The 21,508-nt window shown below is 39.0% G+C and overlaps 1 protein-coding gene across 6 annotated transcripts in view; it reads right to left on the minus strand.

Annotated features, from left to right (window-relative positions):
• Window positions 1-21,508, minus strand: part of atf2 (activating transcription factor 2) — a 224,207-nt gene that overhangs the window by 79,753 nt on the left and 122,946 nt on the right. For all 6 annotated transcript variants that reach the window (XM_039757684.1, XM_039757680.1, XM_039757683.1 and 3 more), the window contains 2 exons: window positions 12,871-13,023; window positions 12,383-12,589 (listed from right to left, as the gene is read on the minus strand). In XM_039757684.1, coding sequence (XP_039613618.1) covers window positions 12,383-12,589; window positions 12,871-13,023 — 360 coding nt within the window. The remainder of the gene's footprint in view (window positions 1-12,382; window positions 12,590-12,870; window positions 13,024-21,508) is intronic.

Here is a 21,508-nt window from a genome sequence, read left to right on the forward strand (position 1 = left end):
CCCTGTTAACATTATTAGAGCCCTCTAGACATGAAATAACACCCTTTAGTCAAACGTTTAAACTGTGCTCCATGACAAGACAGAGATGACAGTTCTTTCTCACAATTAAAAGAAAGCAAACATATCTTCTCTTTAAAGGAGCGCCGTCAGGAGCAGAGAATGTCAGAGAGAGCGCTCGCAAAGAAAAGCAAACAATCAAAAAATCAATACATGCTTTTAAGTATACAGAAGCACCGCGATAAAGCGGCATTTTGTAGAAGAGCGTCCGTGTCCTCTGTGCAAACAGCCCCTCTGCTCACACCCCCTCCGTCAGGCAGAGAGAGTGAGAAAGATAGAGAGAAGCAAACAAGCACCGCGCGGGAAGCATATCTTATAGCATTGAGGAGTTTTAGTTAATATGTAATACATGCTCTGATTGGATAGCTTTTAAGCCAACCGCCAATAGCATCCCTTGTATGAAATCAATTGGGCAATCAAACTGAGGAAGCATTAAAAGACCCATTGTCCGCAGAAAGCGGCGAACCAGCGAAAAATCCATGATATATATTTAGATATGCTTACATTTAAAATCCATGATAGAGTGAAACCGCGAAAGTCAAAGCGCGATATAGCAAGGGATTACTGTATATTTGTTTATTTATTTATTCATTGATTTATTTCAGTGACACAGTATGCAACTTGCAGTATGGCTTGAACCTGAAATTGTTGTCCTCACCTATCAAAGCTGAGAGCGTGGGTTTTAGTGAATTCTGGGTATTGATTGGTGAATTGTCGGTACTGGGGACTCTTACAGTGGCAACTTTGCACATACCCACGAGCCACAGGATTCACTCGGGAAGCAACGAATTGTGAAGCACCAGTCCGGGCAAAATGCTATTTTAAATTTATAGAAAACGCTAAACGGTAGAATGTAATTTTGTGTGGCAAATAAATACATACCACATTTGTGAAAATGACTTCACTTGAGAAATACTAAACTGATCCTTTAAGCAACATTACTGCAAATATTCAGTATGGCAATGTGGTGTAGTGGTTAAGGCTTTGGACTTCAAACCCTCAGGTTGTGTGTTCAAATCCCACTACTGACACCACTGTGTGACCCTGAGCAAGTCACTTGACCTGCCTGGGCTACAATTGGAAAACCAAAAGCAATGTAACCAATTGTATCATAAATGTTGCAAGTCGCCTTGGATAAAGACGCCTGCCAAATAAGTAAATGTAATGTAAGGTTAATGTAGTATAAAAATTGCAAACTAGGGTAACAGCTTGAAATGGGGCCTTGAAGCCTTGCCGTAGTGTATATTTTACTCACGTATCGCTATGTCACACAAGCAAAGCCATTGTTAAGCTCTTGTTAGACAGCAGTTATGTTCCCCAAAGACGCAAAAAGGCAGCTTCATTTGAGAGCATTAAGACCGTCATGTATGTGCATCAATGGATCACTCTCTGGACACATCTGAGGTCTGTACTACAATGCCAGGTCTGGAGGGGGGCGCGGACGCTAACTATGTTCTCTTCTTTTCCCTCCACAGTACCAAGAAGTGAGGGCAATTCACTCCGCCCCTTTTGGACCCCTTATAAATCGCAAGGGTGTCATGACTGGGGAGTTCCAAAATCACCCAAAAAGTCCCAAAACACGTCCAAAAATGGTCCACTAGAGGGTGAACAAACCATCAAAACCCTGGCTAGACACCAAAAAGGGCTTTGAAAAATCTTTATAAGATAAAATGTTTATTTTTATCAAAAGGCTCTGCAACAGATGAAGCTTAAAGGAATTGGCAGAAAAGGCAAAGCAATCACAGTAAACAAAGTCCCAAAACAGAATCCACACCCATAGTCAAAATCACAGCAATCCATAAACACAATCACAATACAGAACCCAAAGATGTAGTCGAGAAATTGAGTGCAGGTTCGAAAAATTCACATCATTCTCTAAATGTGCAATATAGACCTTAAGTCAACCAGTACAATTTGTATATACACTTTGTAATGTACTTTTATTACTATTCCATTTCTTGTTTTTTCACTCTTATGCCTCACAATGAGTCAACAGCACCTTCAATTTCAATGTTCTTTTGTAAAAGTGACAATGACAATAAAGATAGATAGATAGATAGATAGATAGATAGATAGATAGATAGATAGATAGATAGATAGATAGATCTATAACAATACTAAACTCATCTCTTGACTCTGTGCCGCTCACTTTTAAAATCGCTTCTGTAACCCCAATGTTAAAAAAGTCTGGTCTTGATGGTGACGATCTTAACAATTTCCAGCCTATTTCCCAACTTACCAATTACTTAACTTCTAATAATTTGATGGAATCCTGTCAGTCTGGTTTCAGGGTGCAGCACAGCTGTGATACTGCTCTGCTACGGGTAACCAATGATTTGCTTATGGCAGCAGACTCTTTACAAACCAGTATATTAATTCTATTAGACCTCAGTGCAGCATTTGACACTCAGGTCAGACATGACATTCTACTGTCCAGAATGGAGAACATGCTGGGTATCTCTGGCACTGCCCTCCAGTGGCTCAAGTCCTATCTGACTGATAGGCAAGAGTTTGTTAGTCTTGGCAACAGCAGATCCAGCTCAGCGACAGTCACACAAGGAGCTCCTCAGGGCTCTGTCCTCGGCCCTCTTCTCTTCTGTATTTATATGCTTCCTCTTGGCCATATTATTCGTAACGTTGGACTGGATTATCATCTTTATGCAGTTGATACTCAACTCTATTTCAATATTAAAAGTGGAACTTCATCAGAGCTTTCTCAGCTCACAACCTGCCTTAGTGAAATTAAAACCTGGATGGAGCAGAACTCTTTAAAATTAAATTACAACAAAACTGAACTCCTGCAAATTGGCACTAAAGTGCTACTTTAGAAAATGAGCTCCTTTTCAGTCAATCTTGACGGTGATCTCATCAGATCTTCTTCTGATGCAAGGAATCTTGGTGTCATTTTTGATTCCTCCCTCTCTTATTCCGCCCACATAAACCACATTAAGAAACTTCCTTACTTTCACCTCCGTAACATATCCTGTGTTCGCTCCTTCCTCTCTTTTTCTAATGCTGAGAAACTTGTCCCTGCTTTTATCACATCCAGCATTGATTATTGTAACTCACTGCTGGCAGGTGCCCCTTCTAATCTTATATCACAGCTCCAGTTGATTCAAAACTCGGCTGCAAGAGTCCTGACTCGAACCAGCAGCAGCGAGCACATCACACCCATCCTGCTCCGTCTTCACTGTCTCCTTGTGTCTTACAGAATCGAATATAAAATCCTACTAATAATCTACAAAGCCTTAAACGACCTGCGCCAAACTACATCAGTGACCTTCTCCATCACTATGTTCCTGTCCACCCACTAAAGTCCTCTGATTCTGGTAGTCTTGTTGTGCCCCACACTAATCTACACTCCATGGGTGGCAGCAGGGTCTTCAGCTGTATAGCGAGTGCCCAGACTCTGGAATGACCTACCGAAATTAATCAGATCAGTGGACTCCATGAATTCTTTTAAAAAACAACTCAAAACTCATCTGTTCAGGATGGCTTTTAGCTCTACTTGACTTTACTACCCGTCTTTCAGTTTACCTCTCTGTCAAGATGCTCATGTAACCTGTGTGTGTGTGTGCAGACCATCAATTAGGTTGTCTGTTAGGCTTTCTCTGAATTTACTGTCTTACTCTTCTTTATTTATTTATTTGGTTTTGTACAATGCTATATACTGTATACCCTGCTGTTCTTTCTTAAAATCTGTGAAATGCCTTGAGCATGGTAAAGGTGCTATATAAATAAAATGTATTATTATTATTATCTATCTATCTAATCTATCTAAGGCACAGTAAATTCACAAGAAACTCTCCACTCCTTAGTGCTTTTGAAATGAACCACCAGGAACTATGAAAGGCCCTGCCATATATAGTGCTTAGGGCCATTCCTGGTGGTCATTGGCAGGAGGCACCACCCCTTGGGGAACCACCCAAAAAAACACATGGGACATAACTGAGGCCATTCCTCTTTACAAATAAACATAAAGAAAAATGTACACAATAAATAAAATGAACAAAATAAACATTAATACAAATAAATAGCATAAAATCAAACAATACAAAGAAGAAATACAACTGTGAACCCCAGGCTGGAAAGAAATGCTAGCTGGAACATGACAGAGTCGTCACACTGTGAAAAGAGCACACCGCAGGACAAGCCCCTATCTGGTGGTTGTTTGGAACTTTACTGTAAAGCCTGACCATTCCTTTCATTTCCACTCGCTTCTGAGTTCAACTCTGCTGCAATTTTGTTTTGATTTTTACTTTGACTAAACAGGGATGACTGGGTTGGTGCCACAACATTCATCCCTTGGTCGTGTTCCTTACTTGACTACAAGAACAAACAAAATAGCTCTGCTATAGCTAAAATATGAACTACAGGCATCCTGTCTCCAAAACAGAAATAATACATCCGACTCTGCAAAATACTACTCGCCTACCACATTTATTCATATTTTCACAAATGAACAGTCTGATTACCGAGAATTACGTTTAAGCCGTATAATAATGAGCCTGTAATGTTTCAGAGGTAGGCCAGAAGCAGATTCATCAGTTATCCCTACTGCTGCACTAAAACATTTACATTCCTCCTCTTATTTTATACTTCACATGAAGACAAAAGTATTTAAAAGAAGATGACAGAATGGCAAAGGTGACTTAAAGATAAGACAAGACAAAACAAGACGGGACCGGACAGGATGAGACGAGACAAGACAAGGAAAGATAAGATACAGTAAGGCAAGACAAGATAAGATAACATCACAAAGCCAAGGAAAGGCAAGCCAAGAAAAAGAAAAAGGAAAAGGTGAGGTGAGATGAGATGAGACAAGGAAAGGAAACATAGCAAGACAATATAAGAAAAGATAAGATAAAAAAGCAAGGAAAGGCAAGATAAGTTAAGAAAGCCAAGGAAAGGCACCATGTGGCAAGACAAGACAACAAAAGATAAGATACAGTAAGGCAAGACGATATAAGATAACATCACAAAGCCAAGGAAAGGCAAGCCAAAAAAATGACAAAGAAAAAGACAGAAAAGGTGAGGTGAGAAGAGATGAGACAAGGAAAGGCAACATAGCAAGACAATACAAGAAAAGATAAGATAAAATAAGATAAGAAAGTCAAGGAAAGACACCATGTGGCAAGACAAGAAAAGATAATATACGGTGAATCAAGGTAAGACAAGACAAGACAAGATAAGATACGGTGAGGCAAGACAAGATAAGCAAAGGCCAAACAAGATATGGTATATAAGACAGAATAAAGATAAGATAAAATAAGATAAGATGAGATAAATACTTTATTCATCCTTTCAGGGAAATTCAGGCATTCAAACACATCATTAAAATTGTTAAAAATTATAAAAGCAAGAAGAAAATAAATAAATAAATGGCTTAAAAAAAAAAAAAAAAGAGCAGCATGGTAGCGTTGCTGCCTCACAGTTAGGAGACTCGGGTTCGCTTCCCAGGTCCTCCCTGTGTGGAGTTTGCATGTTCTCCCCGTGTCTACGTGAGTTTCCTCCCACAGTCCAAAGACATGCAGGTTAGGTGCATTGGTGATTCTAAATTGTCCCTTGTGTGTGCCCTGCGGTGGGCTGGCGCTCTGCCCAGTGTTTGTTCCTGCCTTGCACCCTGTGCTGGCTGGGATTGGCTCCAGCAGACCCCCGTGACCCTGTGTTAGGATATAGCAGGTTGGATGATGACTGACTGATGAGTAAATGGTAAAAGTATACAAATGGGTCCATTGTTACAGTATTTTAAGGTAGAGTGGTGACCAGGTCATAAATGTGTCACTTATATTGACGACATCGTTATAAAACCTCACAGCAGTAGGAACCAATGGTCTTCTAAAGCGTCCCATATTACAGTGCAGTGACAGAAGACGACTGCTCAGTTTATTTCACTGACCCACCAGAATGTTGTGGAAGGGGTGACTGCTACTGTCAAGGATGGCCTGTACTTCCTTCCATCCATCCACATTTCCACCACAATTCCCAGGGAGTCCACAGTCCTGCCCAACACCGAGCCGGCCTTCTTCACCAACTCGTCCAGACTCTTTGTGTTCTTATCTGTCATACTGCCTTTCCCAACAAATAACAGCAAAAAAAGAGGACACAGAATATCTAATAGAAGACCCCAGGCAAGGCTCCCTGGCTCAACATGGCAGGCGAATTTTCTTTTTTTTTGCAAGCCATCCTGTTTAAATCCAAATTATAGTACTGGATTGTTTTATAATTTTATTTTCTCTTGAATGGAGAACAGACAAAGCACCGCAGTTTCCGAGATGCCATTTGACAGCTTCTTTTCCTTTTAATAGCAGCCTTTTGTCAGTTTTCACACAGGAAAGCAATTCTCTTATAATGCTCTAAAAAGAGAAACAAATTTGTGCCGCGGTGTAAGGTCTGAAAGGCTGATTTATGATACTCAGCGTGGTCTAAATAACCAGGATTTCATGGCTTCAGATAACTGGCTGCTCATTCATTTAGCGGCACGGTACGCTGTACGCTTATTATTTTCTGACTGTGTTAACTTGGAAGAGCAAACAACACTCCGTCACATTGTGCTCACATATTATCCCATGATTCACGTTTATCGATTCACCTATATTTTTTAAAAAACTTTGTATTATTGGGCTAATCTAAACTTTGGGCAGAAATATTCAAGAGCCTGAAAATTCATAATGTCATATCGAGACGGCACTAGACATTTAATATTGTTCACTGCGTGACCTTCAAAACAAATGAGCTATTTTCCTTTTTTTTTTACTCTTTTACAACAGGGGAAAGAAATGTCTTCATAATCTGATTCTGAAGCATGTAGTGCTGTCCTACGGCAGGTCTTATACCTCATTAAAAATACAGCATAGGATAATGTTAAAGTAATTATGGATCATTACTGCCAACTATGCTGATCATCTGCGCCGGGATGTCAGTGGAGAAATTATTGTGAAATTTCAAACCTGATTAATGGTATCACATAAAAAGTACAGTTTAATTCTCTGACATTCAATTTCCTGAGCAAGTCATTCCGTTCTTCACACTTAACAACTCTACTTTGGCACCCAGAGGCATGGGATTTCCTTTTTATTTATTCACTTTCATTAATTTAACCCGTGATAATCCTTCTGGGCAAAAGGAATGATGCAGATGCTCAGAGAGGGGATGAGATAAGTGGAACATGTAAAACAAAAAATCTCTAAAGATATTCCAGCTTAACATTCCTCCTCATGCTGTTCCACCATCTCTCATGTCAATGTCAAGCGCAACACACAACACGTACGCCGTGCTGTATTCTAATTAAATCATCAGCATGGAACATGTTTTTTTTTTTATTTCCTTTAATTCTGCCACATTAAAAACAAAAACAGTTGCATGAACTGTTTCGAACTTGTCAGTCTGGCATACTAATTGCTTTCTGCAAACTGAAGGTTCAAAAAGACAAATTTTCCTTTGAGATTTTTTCAGGGCTTGCATTAAACTGTTCAGACAGTAGAAAAGGAGACGCTCATCAGCTAGTGACATACGGAGATCAGAAGTATTGACAAGTAGGTAGCAGCACATGTGCAGCTCCGACAATGCCACGCTTAAAACTGTGTCGTCAAGCTGCAACCCTACGCCATCCACCTATCCATCCCTCCACTAATTTTGATGCACAATTTGCTGGTCAGGTCAAGAACAACTTGCCTGTACAGTTACAGAAATTGGGACATACTTATGATATCGTAAAATGGCCAGGCAGGCCGGGGTCAGACTGCCTGTCATAAATGACCCTGAACACTCCAGAGAGCTGCTAGTAACAGAAAAAAGGCCAGTATGAGTGACGGCAAACCAATGGGTGGTACTCACTCCAACCACGTTAAAGTGCTGGTGCTGAGTAGCAAGGAGTCAACCCTGCCGAATTTGCTTCACCTCGAGCTCGTTGAAAATGCAGAAATGTTAAGGAATTTTCAGAAAACTCTGTGAAATGTATGAATGTCAATGACGAAGGAGAAACTGCGCTTACTCTGAATGGAATATAAAGGTGTGGTGGTCTTTTCAGTGTCCCTGAGGGCTACAAAAGTGTCTGTCAGCTATGCTGAATTAATTAAAAATGTGACCAGAGCAATTTCTATCTATCTATCTACTAAACTAAAATTAATTATCTATCTTGCCAACTATACTAAAATATTTATCATATAGTGCCTTTCATTTCTATCTATCTACTAAACTAAATTATCTATCTTGCCAACTATACTAAAATATTTATCATATGGTGCCTTTCATTTCTTTCTATCTATCTACTAAACTAAAATTAATGATCTATCTTGCCGACTATACTAAAATATTTATCATATAGTGCCTTTCATTTCTATCTATCTATCTATCTTGCCAACTATATGTAAATATCTATCTATCTATCTATCTATCTATCTATCTATCTATCTATCTATCTATCTATCTATCTATCTATCTATCTATCATGTTCAGTCATATGAAAAGGTTTGTGAACCCCTCTTAATTCTTTGGATTTTTGTTTCTCTTTGGCTGAGCTTTCAAAGTAGCAACTTCCTTTTAATATGTGATATGCCTTATGGAGACAGTAGGATTTCAGCAGTGACATTAAGTTTTTTTGGATTAACAGAAAATATATAATATGCATCATAACAAAATTAGACAGGTGTATAAATTTGGGCACCTCAACAGAGATATGACATCAATACTTAATTGAGCCTCCTTTTGCAAATCTAACAGCCTCCAGACCAGGGGTTCTCAATGTCGGTCCTGGGGACCCCCTGTGGTTGCAGGTTTTTGTTTCAACCAGATTCCTAATCAGTGACAATACCTTATAGCACTGATCTCACTTAATTAGCTGGTATTTTTTTTATTTATAAATATTTCTGCTTTTGCTATAGATTTAAATGCTTAACTCTCTTTTGTTGATTTCATTATACTTTCTCTGTGCAGTTTTTCCCCTCTTCATTGTATCTTAATAATGACAACTTAAAATGAGCAGAGCAGACACCCAGGCAAACAACACTGAATAATCAAAGGCTGCAGCTACTTTAGAGTCACACCCACTAATTAGTAAATAATGGATTAATTAAACAATTAGAACACCTAGAAAAGTAGAATGAAAATCAAGATGAAAATACTGTTAAAAAGAAAAAAATACATTATTCCTATATAACTGCTTGGTACATTTTAATATATATATTTTTTTAGCAAACTTGGTTTTCTAATTAATATATTGTTCCTTAAACACAGAACTTGGGAAATATCAGTTCTCTTAATTAGCCCAGGAGTTCAATTAAAAACAGAAGCTGGCTAGAACAAAAACCTGCAGCGACAGGGACCGACGTTGAGAACCCCTGCTCTCGACGCTGTTCTCCTGTAGCTTTTGATGAGTGTCTGGATTCTGGATGGAGGTATTTCTGACCCCATTCTTCCATACAAAATCTCTCCAGTTCAGTTCAATTTAAAGGCTGCCCAGCATGGACAGCCTGCTTCAAATCATCCCACAGATTTTCGATGATATTCAAGTCAGGGGACTGTGACGGCCATTCCAGAACATTGTACTTCCCCCTCTGCATGAATGCCTTTGTAGATTTCCAACTGTGTTTTGGGTCATTGTCTTGTTGGAATATCCAACCCTATGTGTAACTTCAACTTTGTGACTCATTCTTGAACATTATCCTGAAGAACTTGTTGATGTTGGGTTGAATTCATTTGACCCTCAACTTTAACAAGGGCCCCAGTCCCTGAACTAGCCACACAGCCCCACAGCATGATGGAACCTCCACTAAATTTGACAGGAGTTAGCAGGAGTTTTTCTTGGAGTGCGGTGTTCTTCTTCCGCCATGCAAAGCACTTTTTGTTCTGACCAAATAACTCTTTTGTCTCATCAGTCCAAAGCACTTTGTTCCAAAAATGAATCTGTCTAAATGAGCATTGGCTTACAACAAGTGACTCTGTTTGTGGCGTGAGTGCAGAAAGGGCTTCTTTCTCGTACTGATGTTCTTTGTGCAAATTGCTCTGAATTGTAGAACGATGTACAGATACACCATCTGCAGCGAGATGTTCTTGCAGGTCTTTGGAGGTGATCTGTGTGTTGTCTGTAGCCATTCTCACAATCCTGCCCATATGCCACTCCTGTATTTTTCTTGGCCTGCCAGACCTGCTGGGTTTAACAGCAACTGTGCCTGTGGCCTTCCATTTCCTGATTCCATTCCTTACAGTTGAAGCTGACAGTTTAAACCTCTGAGATCACTTTTTGTAGCCTTCCCCTAAACCAGGAGACTGAACAATCTTTATTTTCGGATCTTTTGAGAGTTTCCTTTGAGGATCCCATGCTGTCTCTCTTCAGAGGAGCACAACTTGCAATTGACCGCCTTAAATACCTTTTCTCGTGATTGGACACTCTGTCTATGAAGTTCAAGGCTTAATAAGCTAATTCAACCAATTTGGTGTTGTAAGTAATCAGCACTGAGCAGTGACAGGCATTCAAATCAGCACAATGACAAGGGGACCCACATTTTTGCACAGCCAGTTTTTCACATTTGATTTAATTTCATACAACTAAATACTGAGTCACTAAAAATCTTTGTTCGGAAAACACCACAGTACTCCAATGTTCCTAGGAAATGAAAGACATACCACTGTTATCTTTTTGTTGAAAGGAGAGTCAATTATTATGCAGGCTGAGAGGGGTTCCCGAACTTTTTCATATGACTGTAGTGCCTTTCATATCCATCTATCTATCTTGCCGACTATACTAAAATTTAAATCTATCTATCTTATAGTGCCTTTCACTTCTATCTATCTATCTATCTATCTATCTATCTATCTATCTATCTATCTATCTATCTATCTATCTATCTATCTATCTATCTATCGGAGATTGGGCATCAAACTAAAAGAAGTGGGGGATCAGGGTGTGGTGTGTAGGTGGGTGTTGAATTGGCTCAGACACAGTAAGCAGAGGGTGATGGTGTGAGGAACCTCATCAGAAGTGGCTGATGTTAAAGAGTAGTGACCAGCAGGGGTCAGTGCTGGGGCTACTGCTATTTTTAATATAAATAAATGATTTGGATAGTAATATAAATAACAAGCGGGTTAAGTTTGCAAATGATATCAAGCAAGGAGGATTGGCAGATAATCTTGAATCCATTGAATCATTACAGAGGGACTTGGACAGCAGACAGCCTTGGACAAATTTGTAGCAGATGAAATTTAATATCAGTGCATGTAAAGCACTGCATTTAGGAAATAAAAAACACAACGGGAGGTCTGAAAATCAAAAGTCCACCTTATAAGAAGGATTTAGGAGTTGTAGTGGACTCAAAACAATCAACCGCCAGCCAGTGTTCAGAAGCCATTAAGAAGGCTAACAGAATGTCAGGTTATATAGCGCCTTGATGTGCGGAGTACAAGTCACAGGAGGTTCTGCTCAGGCTTTATAACACACTGGTGAGGAGTACTATGTTCAGTTTTGGTCTCCATAAAGGACATAGCAGCACTGGAAAAAGTCCACTAGGCTGATTTTAGGACTACAGGGGATGAGTTATGAGGAAAGACTTAAGGAGCTGAGCCTTTACAGTTTGAGCAAAAGAAGATTAAGAGGAGACCTGACTGAAGCGTTTAAAATGATGAAAGGAATTAGTCCAGTGGATCGAGATGGTGACTTTAAAATGAGTTCATCAAGAACACGAGGACACAGTTGGAAAATTGTTAAGGGGAAATTTCATACAAACATTAGGAAGGTTTCCTTCATAAAGAGTACCACAGACATGTGGAATAAGCGACCAAGTAGTATGTTAGACAGTAGAACATTAGGAACTTTTAAAACTCGAGTTGATGTTTGTTTTTTTTTAATAATTAAGTGGATAGGTGAGCTTTGTTGAGCTGAATGGCCCGATCTCACCCAGATTGTACTAATGTCTCCTGGAGTTAAAACTATACTCCAAGTCCACAATCATCAGACTCCTTTATCTTTCTTTGTGTATCTTGAATTCCTATCATTATGACTAACTGTCACCCGTAGAGCCTGTGATGCAGTGATTCAGTGTTATATGATCAGGGCACATACACACCCTTGAGCAATTTACATCAGCCAGTAAGTATGCCAACCTTGAAACCCAAAATCCGCCAAAGCAAGTCAAACAAAATGAGAAATGACAAACCACTCGCCAATGGTGCTCCATGTCAGACTTTAAACAGTCCTCAAAAGTCAATACCTCAAAATTATGCTTAATAAATCAGTTAAGGAAGAGCAGTATTAATTTTTTCCCCATGCATAAAAAAAATATTTTTCTATAACTCTGTACTCTATGTACTTTTAAAAGAAAATAAATCTGACCTGTAACTGGCCATTAAGAGAGCCCAGATCTTCGGCTTTCTTTTCTAAGGACTGGACCCACACTTTTCTTTTCTGCCTGCATCGTGAAGCAGCAGCTCGGTTTCGCTCCAAGAATTTGCGCCTCTTCTCATCAGGGTCTTCACTTACTGCCCTCCTGCGTCTGCCACCGGTGCTTGGGATATGTTGAGCAGGCTGAACTGGAGAAGCCTTGTCAAGGTAAAGTATGGTAAGTCACTGAGTGGCTAAATGGAAGCAAACAACATCCAACGATCTAAAATAAATGGAAAAGCAGGAGTCGGTGCAAACTGAAAATGAAAAGAAAAGAAAAAGGAAGAACCGACACCTTAACATGCAGACATGCTGGCTTAAAAAATGGACTGAAAGAAAAAATAATTTCATGCAACACTTAAATAGCAGAAACAACATCTACATGGACCTTATAACAGTTTTACCTCGGGCTAAATAAATGAACAATGAAAAGCACATACTGGTGTTTCAGTCGTCGAAGTTGCTGGTTGCTGTAGTGCCTGGGAGGCCGTGTCTTCTGACTGAGTCCTCACTATGCTGCCACCCTGCACAGAGACACTCTCACCATTTGCCACCTGAGGGTGCTGTTGCTGAGTCAAAGCAGCTTTTAACCTCTGCAACATTAAAAGAAGTAAAATGGTCAAAATAGATAGATAGATAGATAGATAGATAGATAGATAGATAGATAGATAGATAGATAGATAGATAGATAGAAAAGGCACTATATGATAGATAGATAGATAGATAGATAGATAGATAGATAGATAGATATGAAAGACACTATATGATAGATAGATAGATAGATAGATAGATAGATAGATAGATAGATAGATAGATAGATAGATAGATAGAAAAGGCATTATATGATAGATAGATAGATAGATAGATAGATAGATAGATAGATAGATAGATAGATAGATAGATAGAACTTTATCTGTTCACTTTATTTGTATGGTCAAGTGGGGACCTAACAGATATTGTGAAAGGATTATAAATTTAGGAAATTCCACCTGCACTTCAGAACAGGTAATCCATCTGTAGCTATGCATGTGGCCCATTTCCTGGACAGGAGACCATCAAGGAGAAGTTTGGGTTGCTGTTTGCTGAGTTTACGTTCCATTTGCAAATGTTTAGGTGCCCTACTAAATTAGTCCTTACTAATGCCTCCTTTCACCAAAATCACATCTTACAAACATTTTTTGCCACCAGCTATGATGTTTTGAACTCTAGCTTTTGAACATTTGTCCCTATTCTTCCTTGTTGATTCCACCTGTGAGATATTCTTGGGCAATCAGCATGTTTAAGATCTACCCACACATTTTCAATGATTTTCAAGTCTGTGGACTGCGAGAGCCATTTCCAAAACCTTCATGTTGTGGCTCTTCAGCTGTTGTTCAGCTTCAGTTTCCAGACTGATTCCTGCTGTTGATGTTTAGTGGACTCCATTCTTCCCTGAACTTGCATAGTGTTTCCTCTGTCACTATTATCACTTATTATTAGACTGTTGCTTTTATACATTGTGACTTAATACCATTTAAAGACCCAATTGGTTACATTTCTTTCAGGTGAACCCATAATCTTAGGGTCTGGTCCAGAGCCTAAACCACTACACCAGACTGCACCACAACTTAACAGATCCACCCCTTACATAACAAAGGCTGCTCCTTTCTTCTCTCCAAACAAACCTTATGTGGTTGTGACCAAAGAGTTCAATATTATCTTCATTTTTCCACAGCACAGTCTTATGGAGATGCTGCTTTTTGAGTAAAGGGTTCCTTCTGTTGAAGGCCATGCTCGTGTAAGTAATGCTGCCCAGTACACCACTGCCACGCCACTGCATTCTCAACAGGTTACTTTCAGGCCTGTGGGAGTTTTGCTTTGTCTAACTGCTGTTCTCTCTGTCCATCTTCCTGGGGCCTCATACATAAACGGTGCATACGCACATAAACGGTGCATACGCAATGTTGTGTAAGAACGTTTCCATGTTCAAATCGCGATGTATAAAACCTACACTTGGCGTAAAGCCACGCACTTTTCCACGGTACCTCATGCCTTGTCGTACGCAAGTTCTCCACTCAGTTTTGCAGACTGGCGGCACCCAGCATCAAAGCAGTGCTACTGTTCCTGTGTGGTTACCCTTTATTTCTTAGAGCCACATTCCTGCCGGGACTTAATAAATACACAGAAACTAACCACATATTGTTTATTAGTGTAATGCATCTGATTGTAATTAACTCGTAACAATATAATGGTCCAGGGAACAGCCATAGTATTCCAGATACCATAACTGCTTTAACGTTGTTACTCTCACTGCCCCTTTTTTTTCTTCTTTCAGCTGCTCCCGTTAGGAGTTGCCACAGCGGATCATCTTTTTCCATATTACTCTCACTGCACCACTCAGAGTATTTATATCAATGTATCTGAGTGTAAATCACAGCAGCAGCTGATCGGAAAGAGAATTATCGGTATACAACTTCAAGGACACGCTGTCTCAGCCACGGCAGAACGTTTTAAAGCCTTTCCTGTACAGACCTCGCGGTTCACAAACAGTTTCATCCCAAGAACTCTAAACGCACTCAATCAATTTCACCTTGCAGAACTGTCTGTACCTATAAGTACAATCACCCCACTGTAAACTTGCACTACAGTTATAATATCGCACAATCTGTGCCACTTTATAAAGCGCGTATTTACATATGATGATGATATCATTTTTAAGATGAAATGCAGCAAAATATGTTTATTATATTTTATAGATAAAACTTTAACTTCATTTAAGTAATCTGTATTGTTAATAATTAAACATGTGAGGGCACAGTTCTGCAGCGAAAGGAAGTTCACAGATTGATCCCACCTTGTGCTGTATTCGTTCTGGGGCTGACGCAACACTGGAATGATAGATGGATAGAATAATTAAACTTGTACTACAAAGATATTTCAATGTTCCTTAAAAGTTTTCAAGAATCGTCGTAAGTTTACAGATGGCTTAACGTCTATTACAGAGCTGATTGTGTGGTAACTGGGTATTTGTGGAAAGAAAAGTAATGACAGAAATTGGAGGTTAGTATGTTTGAAAGAGACAGTACTACTACAACAATTTCATTGAAGGTCGCGCACAATCACGCACCGTATTCTCCTACTTTTTCTACTGTTCTTTTTCTGGTTCTTCTGTGGTGCCGATCTGCGCCTCCATCAGCTGATCAGGGCACCATGCAGTCCTTACACTGATGGATTGAAGGCCAGATGTCCATCATCATTAAATTGGTTCATGTGAAGCCTAAAACCATGAGGTCTGTTTGAGATCATTTATGTTATGTAGAATGCCCAGTGGGGGGCTGGCTGGATGGTCTCGTGGCCTCAGAACCCCTGCAGATTTTGTTTTTTTTTTCTCCAGCTCTCTGGATTTTTTTTTTCTGTCTTCCCGGCCACTGGACTTTACATTATTCTTTGATATTTAGTATTACCTAATCTTATTTTTGTTTTTATATTTTTATTCATCTTTCTTCATCTTGTAAAGTACTTTCAGCTACATCATTTATATGAAAATGTGCTATAGAAATAAATGTTGTTGTTGTTCATTAAAGATCATGTGGGTATGATTATGATATTCCTAATAAGCTTCTCAAATTACCGTATTTACGCGTGTACCATGCGCACATTTTTTCCCGAAAATTAGCATTAGAAAATCAGGTGCGCATCATACACGAGGAAATGTAATTCTGTAATGTTTACTTCTTCTGCTTGGGCTCGTTCGCTCTCTCGCTCGCGCTCTCTCTCGCTTGCTCGCATACTCGTGCTCTCTCTCTCTCGCTTGCTTGCTCGCGCACTCTCTCTCTCGCTTGCTTGCAAACTCACTCTCTCTCTCTCATGCTTGCTCGCACACTCACGCTCTCTCTCTCACTTGCCCGCGCTCTTGCGCTCTCTCTCTAAACGCTTCCTATACAATCACAGCGTGTGTCGTACAGGGGGCAAAACAATTTTCACGATTTTCTTCGTAAAAATTAGAGTGCGCGTCTTACACGAGGGCGCGTGGTACATGAGTAAATACGGTATGTAAATACCAGTAATGGCGCACTGCACGATAATGTGCAGTGAGAACACTTGATTTGACCATTCCTAGTTTTCATTCTCTTTTTTTCTGTGTACATTTAGCATTCATTTGCTCAGAGGCAGATACGTTTGCTGCTTCCTAAGCAGCTCTTCTTTTCTCCACCCTAGCGGCCCGCTTCTCTTCTTTCTTCTGCATCTTTTTGCGTTAAAACTGATTAAGTCAGTGTTTGTGTTGCTTTTCACGTAAGCTGGCACTTAATTCTTCAGTCTGCCTCAAGAATGATTTAAGATATAAAGAGGTAAGGGAAGTGATGGCGAAGGTGGTAGGGATGAGAACGGCGCTCGTATGCATGCGCCGCACAGCCGCTCTGCTGGCTGCTGCCAAGAGTTGATTCTGCATTAAAATAAACAAAAAATAAAAAGCGGAATAACCTTGGAGGTCAATCATCACCCTGAAAGCGGATAGTAGACGTCACATAGTGTATGTGTACCAAATTTCAGGTCAGTAGGACAAACGGTTTATGAGCTACAGGTGATTTAAAATCCTGGACAGACAAACGAACAGCCACGGTAGCGTAATATATATAAAGATTCCTATTATTATTTTTTTCTTTTGCTGCGACTTGCTATGTGGTTTGTTGGGGGTCACGTGTATTCTGAACTTCTGAAAAGTCCCATGATTCTCCAAAAATGCCCATCGGGTATATTGCCAAACCTCAGTTAGATACAAGAGCAAACACTGCATCATGTATATAGGTAAAAAAGAATTTCCACAAAAACGCTTGTAACAAAAATGAAGCTCCAAGGAGTGCAAAGGACAAATAGAAGTTGTTCAAACATAATGGTAATCCAGAGCAAAGAAAGGATATTCAGAAAGAGTATTCGAGAGTCAAAAAAATCCAGAATTTCACAAAAGCACTAAGCTATCAGAAGATACAGGAACTTCCCAGCTCTCGAGTGCGTTCACAACTGCCTGGAAGAGGTTGCAAGCCTATTTTGATAGATGGTTAAACGCAGATCCTAGCTAATACAATACTTTAACTTGTTCCCTAATTAATTATTTGATTCTATAATGCAAAGAATAAGTAATATGTACAATAATTCAGCGGCAATGATGCAGATTTAGACCTTGCTTTCCTGTCTTCAAGATGACATAGGCATTTTTTACGTTGAAGTTTCTATCAGAAATGCACTAAAACGTTTACCTCTGTAAGGCCATGCCACATTAGATGACTTTTTCCAGCGATTTTCATTACATTATCTTAATGAGTTGGAGGCAGTCGATGTCGCACTTACGTGAAGGACATTTGTCTAGTCTGACATAGCCAGCGACTCACTCCAACTAGTTTGTAAGTTGCCCCGACAAATTCAAACAGGTTTTTAAGAAGAAATGCAGCAAAATATGTTTATAACAGTATACAGATAAAATGTTAACATTATTTAAATAATCTATATTGTTAATAATTAAACATGACAGGACATGGTGTTGCAGCACTAACAAGGAGCTGGCGTCACGTTCAGGGATTGTTCCTGCCTTGCGCTGTATTCTTGCTGGGACTGACGTGACAAGGGAAGGATAGATGGATAGAATAATTAAACATGTACTATGAAGCTACTTCAATGTTCCTTAAAAGTTTTGAAGAATCTGCGCTCTAAGCTTACAGATGGCTTAACGTCTATTACAGAGCTGATTGTGTGGTGATTGGGTATTTGGAGAAAGAAAAGGAAGGACAGGAATCGGAGGTTAGTATGTTGAAAGAGACAGTACTGCTGCAATAAATTATTTCATCAAAGGTCGCGCATGGCGCAGCAAGCATCTTGCAGGGGGGAAGGAACAATCTCTGGATGGGGCGCCAGTTCGTTACTATCACTGTGCCATCGTGTTCCCATGTTTAATACATGCTTTAATTGATATGATATGAATACTGAAATGATATCAAGTATACATCTCAGTATTTTAATTATTCAGAGAGCTGCAATATCACGAATGTAATGGATTCTGTGTCCTGTCAGAGGAAGAGAAAGCCCGTTTAAGAAGCACGTAATGATTCACACACACAGAGCACATAGAAGAACATACAAAACAAAGCATTTAACGTGCTACTTTAGTTATGATGGAATTTGAGAAACTAGTAAATTAAACGATTTTAAGATGAAGTTTATGATGTTCTACTTTAATGACAAAATAAACAACATGATTAAAGTGGAAGAAGACAAGAAGATGTGTAAAAAAAAAAAAAAAAAATTAAGTGTCATATTTTTGAATGAGAGTTTAAGTCGGGGTCTGATTTTATGATTGATTTGTCGGGTTTCATGGCTCGACTTTTACACGAGAATAGACGGTAAATCAAAACGGACCAGCGACGAGATCAGCAAATGTAGTCGGCAAGTGTGACGTACACTGAGACTAGAAGTCACATAATGTGACGTCGGCTTTATTACCTGATTCCCTTCTGGTGTAGTGTAATGCTTTATTTTGTTGTTTTCTTTTGAACTCTAATAACCTGTAACACATATAATTAGGATATCAATTTGTTGCCATTATAAATATTTCCTTTGCTTCTATTTCTGTTTTCACCTACATTTATTAAAGGTTTTGGGTTTACTACGGTCATAAAAAGCACATCTACGATCAAATAATCAGCTAATTATTTCAGAGCATAATATTGAAGGAGTAAAACATCTTGGTTCCAAAGTTCATTTTTAATTGTAGCATGCAAAATAGGAACTGGATTTGTGCTTTTTTCTGAAATTTATTACATTAATTTATTTTTAAATCATCCATTCCAGTGGTTACATCTTTACAGACCAGTCTTAATTTCTCGATATTCGAGTGGCTCCAGTCCATTTCTGATCTGAATCGCTTCTTAAGCTGAGCTTTTGTTAGTAGGTCGGGTAGTCTATTTTCCTTGACATGTGTTTAGGGGAAGAGTAGAAATAAAAATGTAATTAATATCTTAACGTACAATAAAATATAATTTACATGTATCCTGTAATTATTCTCCAAGCAAAGTGAAATAAAGAACTACAGATTAAATGATAATTACTCATTATGGATAATTTTATCTGCCCCGTGGGAGTGTTCGAACATTCAACAACGTGTCTTGTGAATTCATTTCTTCACAGACTTTGTGTCAGGTGCTGCAGAAATCCCACAAGCTAATTATGAACTGCGGAAAGCCTCCATGCTTCTGACACTCTTCGTTGTCATTATTGCAGCAGTACTGCACACATGGCTTACTGAGAGTCAAAACAATTTGTACAGTATATATATATATGAACCAATAAGCCCTTTAATTAGAGTACAATTCTTGTTTTTTTTATATATATATATATATATATATATAAAAACAAGAATTGTACTCTAATTAAAGGGCTTATTGGTTCATTTGTATACTCACTAGTGAAATGCTTCTGATTTTCCAGTATTTAAATTTTTGCCTAATTTACTAAATAACTAAAGTCTGTTTGTGCAGTCCGTCTGAGCAATCTGATTGGTCAGTTTGGCTTTGCTGTGATTGGTCTGTTTGGCTTTGGTGTCGCGACGAAAGAGGAAGGGTGTGTGTGAGATGCACGAGGAGCAATGGCATGGCAGAGTCACCTTCAAAGATGGCAAGTATAAAAGCGGACAGGATACAATAAAACCGCCCTAAAAATAATGACAAGAGTCTGAGAAGCAGAAAGAAAATATGAAGCTGGTTTTAAATTAAAAGTCGTTGAAGTGGCGAAAGAAATTGGTAACTGTGATGCTGCAACAAAATTCGATGTGTCTGAGAAACTGGGGCGAGATTGGAGGAGGCAAGAAGATGTAAAAAAAAATTAATTAATTGTCGTATTTTTGAACGGGCATACAAGTCGGGGTCTGATTGTATGATCGAAAAATGATGACAATCAATCAATCAATCAACATTTATTTATATAGCACATATTCATACAAAAAAATGTAGCTCAAAGTGCTTTACAAAATGAATAGAAAAATAGAAGACATAATAAAAAATAAACATAAGTCAACATTAATTAACATAGAATAAGAGTAAGGTCCGATGGCCAGGGTGGACAGAAAAACAAAAAAAACTCCAAAGGCTGGAGAAAAAATAAAATCTGTAGGGGTTCCAGACCAAGAGACCGCCCAGTCCCCTCTGGGCAATCTACCTAACATAAATGAAACAGTCCTCTTTGTATTTAGGGTTTTCATGGAAGGACCTGATGATGATGGTCACATAGACTGACAAGAGTCTGAGAAGCAGGCTTTACGGGAACACACTCAAGAGATGGATCGGCGTTGAAGAAACGTTGACACATACGCACAAATACCGAGGAAAGCAGCACACAGGGCATGAGATTACAAAAACATGTAAAAAGCGTTGCATTTTTTGACTTGAAAAATTACATTTTTATTACATCTCATCTTTCTACTGTAAAATGTGCAAAACACTAAAAGTACAAATTTAGAAGTGTAGAAAGTGCAATAATGATACGAATAATAATATGAACAGTGCACTGTACATGAGTGAGTGACACAAGTGTTACTTTTGGATTCATCAGAATCACTTTGGGTTTCACTGACAGTTTCAATTTCATTGCCTGAAGAAAGATCCACTTTGGCATCACTGTTGATAAGAGCCGTTTCTTATTAGATGCCATTATGAGGCTACCGTGTCTACACTGTTGTGTGGGTAACACTCGGCACTAACGCTGTCAGCACTGTTACAGTCTGAGTAATCCTGGGTCTATGCAAGGCCGTTGGCCGAGCGACACACAGGACTGACTCTTTTAGCTCTCTTTTTACAGCCCGAGTGACACTCTGGTCTAACGCTAGGTTAAGTAAATAAAATGTCAGTCACAAGCGACTCTTTGTCTTCTCTGATTTGATGAAACCTTGAAAGCTAAAAAAGGTAAATCATTTTAAAAAGTGCAAAAACTCTTTCTTTAAACCACTAAATATTATAAACAATTTTTTTATTTTATTTTTTGTCCTAAAATATCCTAATGATAGATGAACCTACAGGATCCTCAATTCCAGGAATGAATAACCTGACAGTTGTGGAG

Source organism: Polypterus senegalus, chromosome 6 (genome assembly GCF_016835505.1).
Source record: "Polypterus senegalus isolate Bchr_013 chromosome 6, ASM1683550v1, whole genome shotgun sequence".
Classification (NCBI taxonomy): domain Eukaryota; kingdom Metazoa; phylum Chordata; class Cladistia; order Polypteriformes; family Polypteridae; genus Polypterus; species Polypterus senegalus.